At 55.7% G+C, this 12273-nt stretch overlaps 4 protein-coding genes across 4 annotated transcripts; 3 read left to right on the forward strand and 1 right to left on the reverse strand.

Annotated features, from left to right (window-relative positions):
* Positions 1 to 465: 465 nt before the first annotated feature.
* JCM15063_006193 (uncharacterized protein) lies at positions 466 to 4377 on the forward strand (the record flags this gene model as incomplete). Its single annotated transcript, XM_076680002.1, has 5 exons — positions 466 to 1375; positions 1458 to 3608; positions 3671 to 4170; positions 4248 to 4293; positions 4370 to 4377. 5 exons carry the CDS (start codon positions 466 to 468, stop codon positions 4375 to 4377), a joined length of 3615 nt encoding a protein of 1204 aa, XP_076532858.1.
* Positions 4378 to 5304: 927 nt separating this feature from the next.
* Positions 5305 to 6182, forward strand: JCM15063_006194 (uncharacterized protein; the record flags this gene model as incomplete). The annotated part of the gene is made up of 2 exons (XM_076680003.1): positions 5305 to 5578; positions 5650 to 6182. The coding sequence occupies 2 exons, from the start codon at positions 5305 to 5307 to the stop codon at positions 6180 to 6182; spliced, it is 807 nt and encodes a 268-aa protein (XP_076532859.1).
* A 414-nt stretch (positions 6183 to 6596) lies between these two features.
* Positions 6597 to 8722, reverse strand: JCM15063_006195 (uncharacterized protein; the record flags this gene model as incomplete). Its single annotated transcript, XM_076680004.1, has 3 exons — positions 6597 to 7854; positions 7927 to 8458; positions 8590 to 8722. 3 exons carry the CDS (start codon positions 8720 to 8722, stop codon positions 6597 to 6599), a joined length of 1923 nt encoding a protein of 640 aa, XP_076532860.1.
* Positions 8723 to 9716: 994 nt separating this feature from the next.
* Positions 9717 to 12084, forward strand: JCM15063_006196 (uncharacterized protein; the record flags this gene model as incomplete). Its single annotated transcript, XM_076680005.1, has 3 exons — positions 9717 to 10259; positions 10320 to 11111; positions 11176 to 12084. The coding sequence occupies 3 exons, from the start codon at positions 9717 to 9719 to the stop codon at positions 12082 to 12084; spliced, it is 2244 nt and encodes a 747-aa protein (XP_076532861.1).
* Between the last annotated feature and the right edge of the window lie 189 nt (positions 12085 to 12273).

The following is a 12273-nucleotide window of genomic DNA, read 5'->3' on the forward strand; positions in this document are numbered from 1 at the left end:
AAGGAACGACGAAAGGTAACAAGGGCAAAGTCACAATCGGAATCGATTTCATCCGCATCCGTAAATACGTCTCGCTCGACATTGTCTCCCCGCGCCCCCCTCTCGCACGTCAACGTCACCGGTTCTTTCGGCCGCTTTCGAGCGTGCATCGTTCTCGTCTATACCCAGTGAGTCTACCCCGACACCTGGGCGAGCGAGTGGATGGGCCATCGCGGGTCGAACGACGCCGATCCCAGATTACGAGACGACTCTGCCTCTCTCTCGCTCTGTCCGCCGAGGCCGCGTTTGAACGTGCAACTGACTGCGACTCGTGAACTCGTTGGGTGTCTAGGGTGTTGGGTACGTCGAGCGTGATCAAAGTTGCTCTCGATTGATCGCCTCGTTCGGTTGCTTCCCCCGATCCTCTCGCCCGCTTCGCCCACCTGCGTTTGGCGATTGCCCGATCTCCGAGACTCTCACGAGTGCATGGCCCTTGTCTCGAGCCTCGCTCCTTCGACCCCGTCCCTGTACTCGGCCCCGGTCCCCTCACTCCACACGAGACTCCCTTCCGACTCGCCTCGGCCACTCGTCTCGTCTCTCTCGGCTGCGTCTGCGCCTCCTGGTCAACCTCGGTCGATGAACTCGAGCCCGTCCCTCGCGACTGTGCATACGGGTTATGGACCAGGTGCAGTCGCAGGGTCACAACACGCAGGAAAGGCCTACCCGAGAGGAGGAGGAGGAGGAGCAGTGCAGGCTGGATTGACCAACTATGCAGCGTCCTCAGCTCGGCACGGATCGTCCTCCGTAGCGCAAGCGTACGGGCTGAGCGCAGAGTCGAACGCGACCGCCTACGGCACGAAAGGCTCGAGCCCTTCGTCGACCTACGCGCGCCTGCCTTCGCCCGTGCCTCCCCCTTCTCGATCCGCTTCGACTCCACCTTCAGCTACATCGTCTCCTGCTCGACCGACAGCGACTCCACTCCCGAGCGACAACGCGTCCGGATCGTTCTACCGCCACCAACACTCTTCGTCCTCGTCCTCGATCCCTCGCATCTCTCCAGCGCAGTACTCGGGTCATCAACAGGGACAGCAACAGTACATGCCGCATGCGACTCAACATGTGCACCCGTCGTTCGTCGGTCAGGCGTACTCCCCGTTTGCACCGCCTCACGCGTTTGCCCATCCTGCGTTCCCGTTCGTGCCTTCTCCACACCCGAGCCAGAACTCGACCGCCAACAACTACGTCAACTATACTCCGAACGGACAAGTGACGCCCGGGGGCAGTGCAGAACAGCAGAAGCGGTTGCAGTCGTTTCAACAGGCGCAGTGGGCTCAAGCTGCAGGTCAGATGGAGATGCTGAGAACGCACCAAGCGATGGCAGACTGGCAACAAAATGGTACGTATCTGATCGATCATTTACCGAAGGGATGATTATTACCGCGTCAGACTGACGAAATTCGCGCTTTCTTTTTTTGCAGAGCAAGCTCGGAAACGGACTCATTCGGGTCCAGCGGCAAGTCCAACGTACCACACTTCCCCATTGCCTTACTCTCCCTCGCCTTCGCCATCGTTGCAGACACAAAGTCCAGCGCAGTATTCGTTCGCGTCTGGGAACAGCTCTTCCTCGTCGTTGCCGGCCGGCGCAATGCTTCCGCACTTCTCGGCGACCCATGGCTACCCGACCCCGCCGGGAAGTGTCGAAGGTGTTGTCAGAGGTGGCGAGTCGGGAGGATCCTCGAGTGGTGGCAGTCGCGAGGGAGGGTACCACCCGTATCGTCGAGACCACCAGCATCACCAAGCTACGAAATCTTCGTCGTCCGATAGCGGCACGAGATCGACTTCGACCACCCCTCGCTCTCACTCGACCACTCCTTCAACGAGCAGCGCCTCGAGTCGAGTCGCCGTACCAAAATTGAACCTCAACACTGCTTCCCCTTCGACGCAGGGCGGTTCCCGTGGACACGCATCTTCCCCTTCAGTGACTTCGATCCGCAGCGCGACGCTTCCTTCCTCTTTCTCCCAGTCTTCATTGCAGGCCCACCAGCAGCAGTACGCGGCACGACCTCGAACTCAAAGTGCTCAATCTTCCGCTTCTCCATCGATCCATCGCTCGTACCCAGACTCGCAGTCTAACGCAAACGTACCTTCGACCTCTTCTCTCTCTGCTCGACCTCGAACCACTTCGTTTGAATCGACGCGATCTAACACTCCTCAACAAGGAGGGCAGCAGAACCGCCCACGACCTTCACCCCTCGGAGGAGTACATCAACGACTGCCAGTCGATAGCGATGACGAATCGGACGAGGAAGGGATCGAGTCTGATCACACGGCTGAAACGAACGCACGTGTCAACCCGACGGTCACGAAAAGTCCGACCATGACGAGCATGGCGACGATTCGAGCAGACTCGACCGCGACGGCGGGGATGGGAGCGAAAGTCAAAGACAAGGAGAAGAAAGGAATGGCTTCAAGGTTCAAAAAGGCATTCGGAGGTGGATCCTCGAGTTCAAATCCCCCAACGTTGACGTCAGCAGAAGTCGATGGCAAGGGAGCGAAAGATGCAGGTCAATTCGCACGAGTGAGACGAGACAGTGTCAGTTCGTCTGAAACGTCGACGAACCCAAGAACTCCTCCAGCTCATCATGCGAGTCACCCTTCGTTCGGTTCGATCACTTCGTCTGCTTCTACCACGACGAGAACTCTCAATGGTGATGCCGACTCTACCCGCAAAGCTCCTTCGACGAGTCGGTTCCGGTTGCTCAACTCGAAACTCAATTCGTCGACCGACAACATTTCGATCTCTTCGACCGTGTCTTCCGCATCCGTCATGATTCGCAGATTGGGACAGATGGGTAAACTCGCACGACGCAACAGTTTGATGGGATTGACGAAAGCGTTCAAAAAGGACAAATCGAAAGATGCAGCAGCAGACGAAGACGATTCCCCCGTTGCAGCGGGCAAGAAGGACAAGAAGAGTAAAGCGGGAGTTTCGGTCGCTTCAGTCAGTCACGCGACGGCCGAAGTCGAAGCTTCACCTAGATCGACGGGCATGTCACCTGCCGCTGCACTCGCGAAACGACAACAGATGCACTACGCCGAACAGGAAGCGGAAGAAGCACGAGCTCGAGCGGCTGCAGCTGCCGAAGCGGCCAAACTAGGTCCGCCGGCTGCTCGAGGCCTGCACGGGCGTACCGATTCCGATTCGGCTTCGATCAAGAGTGGCAAGAGTGGCAGATGGGGGATCGGTAGGAGCAAAACGACCGACGACGCCCTCGAGAGTAGGACGAAAGCGCTCGAGAAGGAGAAGGACAAACTCAAATCTCGTGGTGGTGGATCCAAATTTGGTCGACTTGGGTTCGGTGGCAGCAAGACGGATTTGCGTTCCGATGCTGCTTCGAATTATCGAGACGACGCTTCTTCGATCGCTGGAACGGAGCGAGGAGGTTCGGCACTCGGACTCTACCACGATGCCGATACGACGCCCCGACAGAGTCTCGAGATCCTCGCACCTCCACAAGCTTATGGAGAAGCGCTTCGACGAGCTCCTTCGAGTGACTACGAACCGAGTCTGTACCGCAACGGAGCCACGCCTGTTACTCAACCACGAGCTGTCAAGGGCATTCTCAAAGGTAAGTAACCGATCACGTCCTCTCTTTCAGTCGAAACGGGCTAACATGCTTGTCACAAACAGGAGCTGGTACTTACAGCCAGGAGCACTACGCTCGTCCAAAGCCGGGATTCATCCGCAACCGCGCTTCTTCCTTCGATGCACCGCAGCAACACGGTCGACCTAGCTCGTCCGGCAGCGCAGCGCTCGTCAATGTCATTCCATCGCAAGCGCAAGTGGACGGTGTCGTTTCATCGTCGACTTCGACCCGGTTCGACTCTCAACCGCCAGCTATGCTCGGACAAGGCCACGATACCGTTTCCAACGGTGGAGGAACCATGTATGGCAACCCGTCGATGAACTCGTCCGCTCCCGTCCTGACGCAGTTCGCGGCGCAAAACACGGTTCGTTCGAACTCGACCCCGGGCGCTACCGGACGTCGGATCGCGTTCGCAGCGAATTTGAGCGTCCACACGACTTGGCCTGCTGCGATCTATGACCGTCGGGCAGAGCCTGCGACGTGTAACCGATTGACGCCAACTCTGGCACAGCAGATCAAGGAGGAACTCAACAGCTTCAAGATGGTGAGCTTTTTTTTCGTGTCCCTTTTTCCACCCTCGAGTACTTCCTCGGTACTGATCGAGATGATCTGGACTTGTAGGAGGAGATGGACGTGCACCCTGACTCTCGCAAACTCACACATTTCTGTAAGCCGAATTCTGGTTTTTCTGGCTGCTTAGTCTCACTGAACCTGACGTTGAAAATCCTTGATCTGCGATACAGTCGTGTGACGCAACTCTGTTCCTGTACTTCAAACCGACCTCGTTTCTGCGAAACTCGTATTCTCCAAACAAAATGATGGCGCATGCTTCTCTGCGCTCGCGACCATTTGTTCACTACTACAACCGACAATTTCCGACAATTACTACTATCATTCGTTAAGCACGCTTCTGACTTCGCCACTCTGTCCCCTGTGTCTTTCGGCGACATCTTTTCTTTCGACTTTTTTTTCCTTTTCGCCTCCCTGCACTTCCGATGTTTTTCCGACTACATGTAGACTTTGTGCACTTTCCTTGTCTCTTTCTCAATCCTTGCTTAAACCAGATGGACACTTTCGTTCTCTCTCTCTCTCTCTTCCAAAAATCCTTCGCATTTCGCACCTCGAATCATTTTTCTGCTTTACCTCTTAGCCGTTCACAAACCTGTTTCCCTCTGTTTCCCTCGTCTCCCCTTTTCTTTTTTCAGTACATTTCTTCGTTGTATGCGTGTGGAACCTTTTCTTTCTTCCACTTTTGTTTTTTTGTTACGTTTTTTTCTTTTCGAGGTCCTCAAAAACCTTTTTTGTGCAAGTCAGATACTACTCGCTACTGATCTCTCAGTCTTTTCTTCTCTTTGTTGGGAGTGTTTCGTCAAGAGAAAGCCATTCGCAAACGCTTTTTTGTTCACCTTTGAAGTGAGTGAAAGAAGATGTCATGCCAAAGCTACCCTTCTGAACACCTGCGTACCAAGCTCACTGTGAAGCCCATGCAGTCGAAGCGGTACCATTGGTCCGTGGCAAGATACAAAATCTTGCCGTCACTACGGTCACGCAGAATCTGGCGGCGAAGCACGAGCCAGAGGATTGGGAGCGAGCTTTCTCTTCTACAGTACACATTCACTCGCCGATTTTTCTCTTTCTGTTCTGAACCTCTACGCTTACGTCAACTGAGATCAAAGCGATGAACGCCGATGATCAAAGGATGCTAGACCGACAGAAGGCTCGCAGGCGCAACGCAGGCGATGGCGATCCGTCCCAGCCGTCACGGGAGGAGCGTGTGGCGGATTCCTCCTCGGACTGGGCCAAGGCAACGAAAGCCGAAGTGCAAGTGGTATCAGACCTACTCAAGGCATACGGACACAACGTCAATCCGCCCCAGTCGCCTCGGAATGAGCGCGAGGAAGGTCCTCCAACGAAGAAGACCCGGGTCGACCTGGCACCGCTGCTGAACCGTGGTCCATCTTGGCTGCTGCCAACTACGCGAACATATACGGTTCTTCCTCTTCAGCCCGCTCCCCACTTCTAGCCGAAAGCGCCACCTCCTCAACCAACTCTCTTCCTCTTGTCACGCCGCCAAACCTCGGCCAGTCCCGACTGGGACATGAGTTCCCTTCGGCGCTTAACGAGATTGCGACCAAATCGAGCGAGGTTCCCGCTTCGAAAGACATCCTTGCCCGCCCTCCCGGTCTTCCTTTCTATCCCCCTCGAGACGAAAGGCACGAGTACTCGCTCGCTTCCCTGGCTCAATACCAAAAAATCAAGCTCGCGCTGCCCGACAGGCAGCGGAAGGAATTCGAGACGGCGCTGAAAAAGTCTTACGACTGGTGCTCGATGGAGAAGATCGCGGACGGGGCCCGTTGGCCGATCACGACGAGGCGATTGACGATGTACCTGTCGTCGATGATCGGGGAGTCCGTTGAGGCAATCAAGCGGCATGTGGCCGGGTTGAAGGAGTGGTCGATATGGGTTGAAATCGAGTGGAACGTGCAGGAGGAACATCTTAAAACTCTCTATGCCTCGCTCAAATCCCTACAATCCTCTCCAAAACCTGCCTCGTGAGCCAGCATCTTGGACTCGTTAATAGACTCATGCTCCAACGAGACCTGCCCCCTCTCTGTCGGATAAGTTTGACCTAGCTCTCCTCGTCTCTGACCTGCTCTATTTCCCAGAAAACCTCGTCGCTGTCCGTAAAGTCACGCTCGTAGACAATGTTGCTCTGTCACGTTTTGTGAAGCGGTTGAGACAGAACGATGAGTCTAACCTCGAAGTGATAATCGAGGAGCTGCTCGTCCAATTCGAGGCGATCAAAGCTCAAAGGATTCTCTCCTTATCCGATTCTGTCAACAAGATCCTGCGAAACTAATATTGCTTTGCGTAGAAGAAATACAATCATACAAGCATCCCAAGAAGACCCACAAAAAATACAGGGTATCGAAGATTGAAGGAGGGGTATCTAAACTATTTTCGTGCGAATCAATCGCACATGGTCATCTCGCCTCGTTCAGCTGCTTGAGCTTTCATTGACCGTTCCCATTCCCTCCCTTGCAGTTCTTCCTCGGCTTGTCGTTCCTCGTCGCGACCCATCGCAATCAGTTTGCGTTTCCATTGTTGATCCGACAATTCCCTCGTCAACATCTTGCGACACAACCTCGCTGTCTCGTCTTCTTTTTCCTCGACAGTCGACGAAGGCAGAAAGATCTTGACTAGTTCGTTGATCGGAGCCGATTCGGAAGAAGAGATGAGTACTGATGATCCTCCAAGTTTACCTCCACGTTTACTCGGCGAAGGAGTCTTTCTCGTTTTCGAAGGACTGTTTTTGACATTCGACGAAGTGATTTCGATGAACCCGCTCAAATCTTGAACCATCTCGATAGCTTGCGCGAACCCGTCTTTTGTAGAATGCATGACCGATTTGAGACTCTCTTCTCGACCGACGACTTCACGGTACACTTTGAGAGTGTCTTCGAGACTGATTGTCGCGCTCGCCGAAACCGATCCGTCGGTCGTATCGAGTCCGAGAGGTAGTTGCCGCGAGAGGGAGATGACCGTCGAGACGAGTACGAACCGTTGGTTCGGGTTCAACGATGCGAGACGAGTTGAAAGGGAAGGGGCAGTCGTGAGTCCCGCCGAGGAAGAGAGCGCTGCAGTCATGTGTTTCATGGATGCTTTCGGCGCCGAAGCAGGCGTCAAGGTGGCCAGGGACGCAGGGTCTAGTGTAGACGAGACGAGCGAGATCGATTTGCGCACGAGGTCGAGGATCGTCCTGACATCGCCGGTACCGGTTGCGACTTTTTTCGCAGCTCGTTCAAGTGCGACCTTGTCGATCAGAGGGAATGATCGGGCAGGAGTCGTCGGAGCTGCACTAGTGGCGGGGACGAGCGCTCGATCGAGGTGTTCGGGATAGGAAGGAGCGAGGAGTTCGAGTCGTTGTGCAACAATCTTGACGAGTTCTTGCCAGGTGTAGGGAGCGAAATGGAGGTTGATCGGTTTCGTCGGAGTCGTCAGAGGGTCGCTCTTGTGCCTGCCTTTCAAGCCGAACAGGCGGGAAGGAGACGCGACCGATGTCAGGTTCAAAGCCTTGAGGGTGAGGTCGTTGGCGATACCGATCAAGGTCAAGGGAGAGGATGGCACCGATGCGAGGGCGAACAAGGCGTTGAGGAGGTCGGGTGCTGCAGACGAAGTTTTGTTTGCTCCGGTGCACAGGTGGTCGATTTCGTCCAGAATCAAGAGACTGCAGGATCGAGCGCGTTTGTGAGTCAAGCTGGCTGAGCGTGGGAGGTCTCGCCGGTATGGAGAAACTCACTATTGCTTCCCATCTTTCAGACCTTGCTCAAACATTTCCTTGCCTTTGAGAGTTCGATCGTTCCAATCAATTCCGAGGCCCGCCGCGAGCCGTTCCCAGGCGGTTTCTCCGGTCACGACCGTCGAGCAATTCCTCATCGAGATCCTAACGGTCCCGCCGAGATTTTTCTGTGCGACCTGGTTCTCAAAGTTGTCCAAGACTGCAGAGAGAAGCGCTGTTTTGCCAATCCCAGGAGGTCCAGATGCATACAGCGCAGCTGGACCAGGTCCTCTTGGGTTTGCAGCCGCAGAAGCGTCGCGGTACACCTGGGGGAATCGACGGCAGAGGAACGCTTCGAGCGTGTCTTTTTGTTCCGATCGCCCCGAGAGTGGCAGCGTGGCGGTCAATGGGGAAGAGGTCGAAAGGACCAGATGAGCGTGCGCGAACACATGCGGGATCGACTTGGCGGTTACAGGCCGGGATGGAGTAAGCGGATCTGCGGGGTTGACGTGCTTTGTCGGAGTCGAGGCAGGCGTAGGCAGAGACGTACTCGCTGAGGACGAAGGTCAATTACTGTTAGCGCGATCGATCGAGAGAAGAGCAAGGACTAGGACTCGCCAAGATCTCGCTCGTCTGCGTCGAGGAGCTGCGTCGACCGGTTCTCCTTGTGCTCGTCTATGAGACTGGTTGGCACGGATGCGAGTTTGCGTTTCTTGGTGATCACATCGTCCGCGTCGCGTTTGCATGCGGTGAATACTGCCGTCAGAGGACGCTTGGTCGGTGTTGTTGGTACTTGAGGTGCGGCAGAACGAAGCATGTTTGAGCGAACGCGTGATGCGGTGGTCTGGTCGAGCCGAGGGCAGACGAAATGCGATCACGTAGAAAGGAAACGAATGTGTCGGGACGGAGCCGAGCCAAGAAGGCAAGGGGTTGCACTGCTGAATAGAGCGAACGACGAGAGGGAGAAGCAGCGATGGAGAGAGAGTGTGAGAGTGCTGAATGTGCGAATGTGAGAGAGCGAAAAACGCCAACGCGAACGCGTGCCGACGCGTTCCGGCGCATGCATTTCTATGAAACGCGCGTGGTCCTCTCGTTCAAACTCGCAGGAATCTGGCTCGTCTCGAAATCAAAACAGGCGAACCTTGACCGCCTAGAAGTGTTTCCCAGCCATGTTCGCAACCCGCTCGAGCAAATTCTGGTGCATTCATTTCCGACGCGTACAGTAGCTTGCGCCTAGATCGCCCTTGTCCCACGACTAGCCTCGATCCGTTGCACTTCAACAGTCTCTTGCGACGTTCGACCTCGTCTCAGTCGCTACTTTCGACTTTCGAGCTCGACCCGCCCACGCTCAGTGCAGACGTAGTTAGAGCCTAGCGAAACGGTCTCGAGCCTCGCTTGCCCGATTTAGGCTTGCGAATTCATTAAGAGCAGTCGACGTCGATCGTTTCCGTCCGCGCTTCCCTCGACAGCCACTGTCCATCCTTCCCGCATTCCAGAAATTCCCAGCATCTCTCATGCTTGTGGCCGAGTAGCGCACCCGTAGCTACGCCGCTTCCCGACTCTCTCGACCGCGCCCCCTGTCGCACAGGCCTCGTCCGCCAATTTACGCATCCACACCGTTTCCGCAAACCTACAGCTACTAGAAGAGGGGCATGTTGCCCTCGGGGAAGCCGACAGCCGTGGTTCGAGGTGGATCCGCAAGGGGGGCCAGGGCGCAGGCGCAGCGAGGCTCGGGCGCTGTCGGCGGCACGACAGGAACATTCACAGCGAGGGATTTGGAGCGTGAAAGCTTGCTGGCTCAAGCGGGTACGATGCATGAACAAGGCGAGCTGGGTTTGACCGGGCTCGGCATTCGAATCTTGGACTGCTCGTCCGAATATCTCTCGTGTGCACCCCAGCCTCGATCTCCAACCGACGATGTCTCTTCGATAGCTTCGACGCCGACAACTGCCGAACTCGACCTGACTCCGATTGTCGACGCTTTCCCGGCTCCTCCGCTGCCACTCCCCGTCTCTCCTGAACCGAGCCGCACCCGCTCGCCGCCCTCTCGCCACCCGTACGCTCAATCAGCCTCGCCGTCAGCAGAAGCCGACTCTCCCGAAGTTTTTCTCCAGTTCGACTGCCATCCTCAGCTGCAACACCGCCCTTCCATCTCGACCATCGCGAGCGACCTTACCCATGCTTCGACCAATTCATCGGTTCCTTCACCTCGAACTCCGACAGTTGTCGACGATGCACCAATTGGAGTAGTCGTTCCACGGCCAAACGCTGCCAAATTGAGACGCGCGAGATCGTTTGCAAAGCCCGTTAGCATCTTGTTCTCGCCCGATCGCCCTCCCGCCCTTCCCCTTCCGGTACGTGGATCGCTGTGTTCTTCTCGTCCAATGCTAAATAGCCCGCTTCACATTGTGCAGTCTCTTCCACCACCGAGCACCGTCGTCGCTTCCATGCCAAGTCAACTCACAGTCCCCTCGTCTGAGCCTTCACAGACCTCCACTATCCCCTTCGCAGATGTCCCTGTGCTCTCTCCCGCGACTTCAATGATTACCTATGGCTTCTATACGCCTTCGTACGGACGAGTGTCTCGGCGACCTCCGAGCGCGCCTCCGGACCGACCCCTGCCCGGCTTGCCACCAGCCGCAGAACGAGCGCCTCGAGATTCTCGACTGGCTCTACTCGATGGATCTAGCATACCTTTTGATAGTCGGGCTCGCGCACCGGTCGTGACGCTGGCTCTGTCCCCGCTGTCGGGCCAGGAGGTTGTCAACGACTCGTCTCGACCGAGAACTTGCTCAGACACATCGGATGCGAGTACTCCGACGATGATCCAACCCAATCCTGCAACTGGCGAACGCGCGCAGAGCGATCTCTCGTTCGAAGGGTATTCGATGCAGGTCCCGCCTCGAGCTCGGATTCGTACTCGGGTTGATTCGACGTCTTCAGTTGCATCTCTCGACATGCAAAAGATATCTCATCAACTCGACGAGCTCGCACAGGGAAAGTCACCTGTTCCTCCCGAGGAAGACAACCCGAGCAAGTTGGCCCCGGCTGAAATTGGACAGACGGATCGGGAAAAGGATCGGGAGAGGGTGCGCAAGCTGATCAGTCGGGTCAGTAGTGTGATCGAGATGCGCAAACTGAGTACCGCTAGCTGTGCGACCACGGCGAGCGCGGAGTCAGCACCAGCGGAAAAGAACGGATACAAGGTAAGGCAGTTTCTTCCACTCCTCCCTACATGAGACTTGACTGATTATCGACGAGGACATATAGGCGTACAAGCTGGCTCGAAAACCTTCAATGTCCCCATCGACCTCCTTCTCGCGGCATGCGGGTCGATCCCCTCGCTCGCGCAGGGAATCGACATCGTCTTTCAGCGACCGTTCGGACGATGATGGCGAATACTCGTCCGAGTCGGAAGAGATGTTTGACCTGTCGTTCGACTCGTCCTACTTGTCGCCACCTTCTTCCCTCGCATCTTCCGTCACAAGCGACGGTATCGGTACCCGAGCATACGTGAGGGAGAGTTGCATTCCAGGCAGATGGGCAGGCAGAAGGAACTCGTCGACGACTACGATCGATGAAGAAGAATCACCTGCCTTCGAGGCGAATCTCGAGAGCCCAACGACAGACTTGAAGAGCCGCGTGAGCTACGCATCTCTTAGCACGCAACCGCCTATCAATCGACATCTACCAGCCACGAACGGGAGATCCCTTCGTTCTGTCAGCTCACTACCCGTGTTGCGCACTCCGACATCCTCCCCCCGCCTCAGTTACACTGTTTCGCCCGCATCTTACGAACCTCGTACCCCTTCTTCCGCTCGCCTCAAACCCCTCTTGACCTCTTCCCCTCCTCACGTTCGCAAATCGTTGATGCCGCCTGCATCTACCACGCGCATCCCAATGACCGGACTCGCGAGAAGAACGTCATACTCTCCCTCGTACCTCCAGTCGCCAAACGATCCTTTTCGAGTGGCGCCATTACGCAAGACCTCCTTGCCAGTTTCTTCATCGACATCGTCGGGCGCGCAACCGGCTCAGAGAAAATCCGCCGCGCAACTCGATGCTCATCGTCGCAAAAGCTCGCTCGCGAACCTTTCGTACCATCACTCGACAAACTCTCGAACTTCTACTCTAGACCTACCCGCTCCGAAACCTCTTTCGCATCTCACGAGACAATAGTCATTTTGATAGTTGCTGACTCACCATCTTGGGTTTTTTCACCAAGATTTCCCCCTTGTACATATGTTCAACGTTTTTCGAACCCTCCGTCGCAACAAATTCTTCTTCTATCGTTCACTTTTCTCGTACGACAGCTTCTTGTAGTCTTTATGACTCTCCAGTACAACCCATCGTTTTTGCAAAATACCC

This window comes from Sporobolomyces koalae (assembly GCF_050403365.1).
Source record: "Sporobolomyces koalae JCM15063 DNA, S_koalae_JCM15063T_v1_ctg30, whole genome shotgun sequence".
Classification (NCBI taxonomy): domain Eukaryota; kingdom Fungi; phylum Basidiomycota; class Microbotryomycetes; order Sporidiobolales; family Sporidiobolaceae; genus Sporobolomyces; species Sporobolomyces koalae.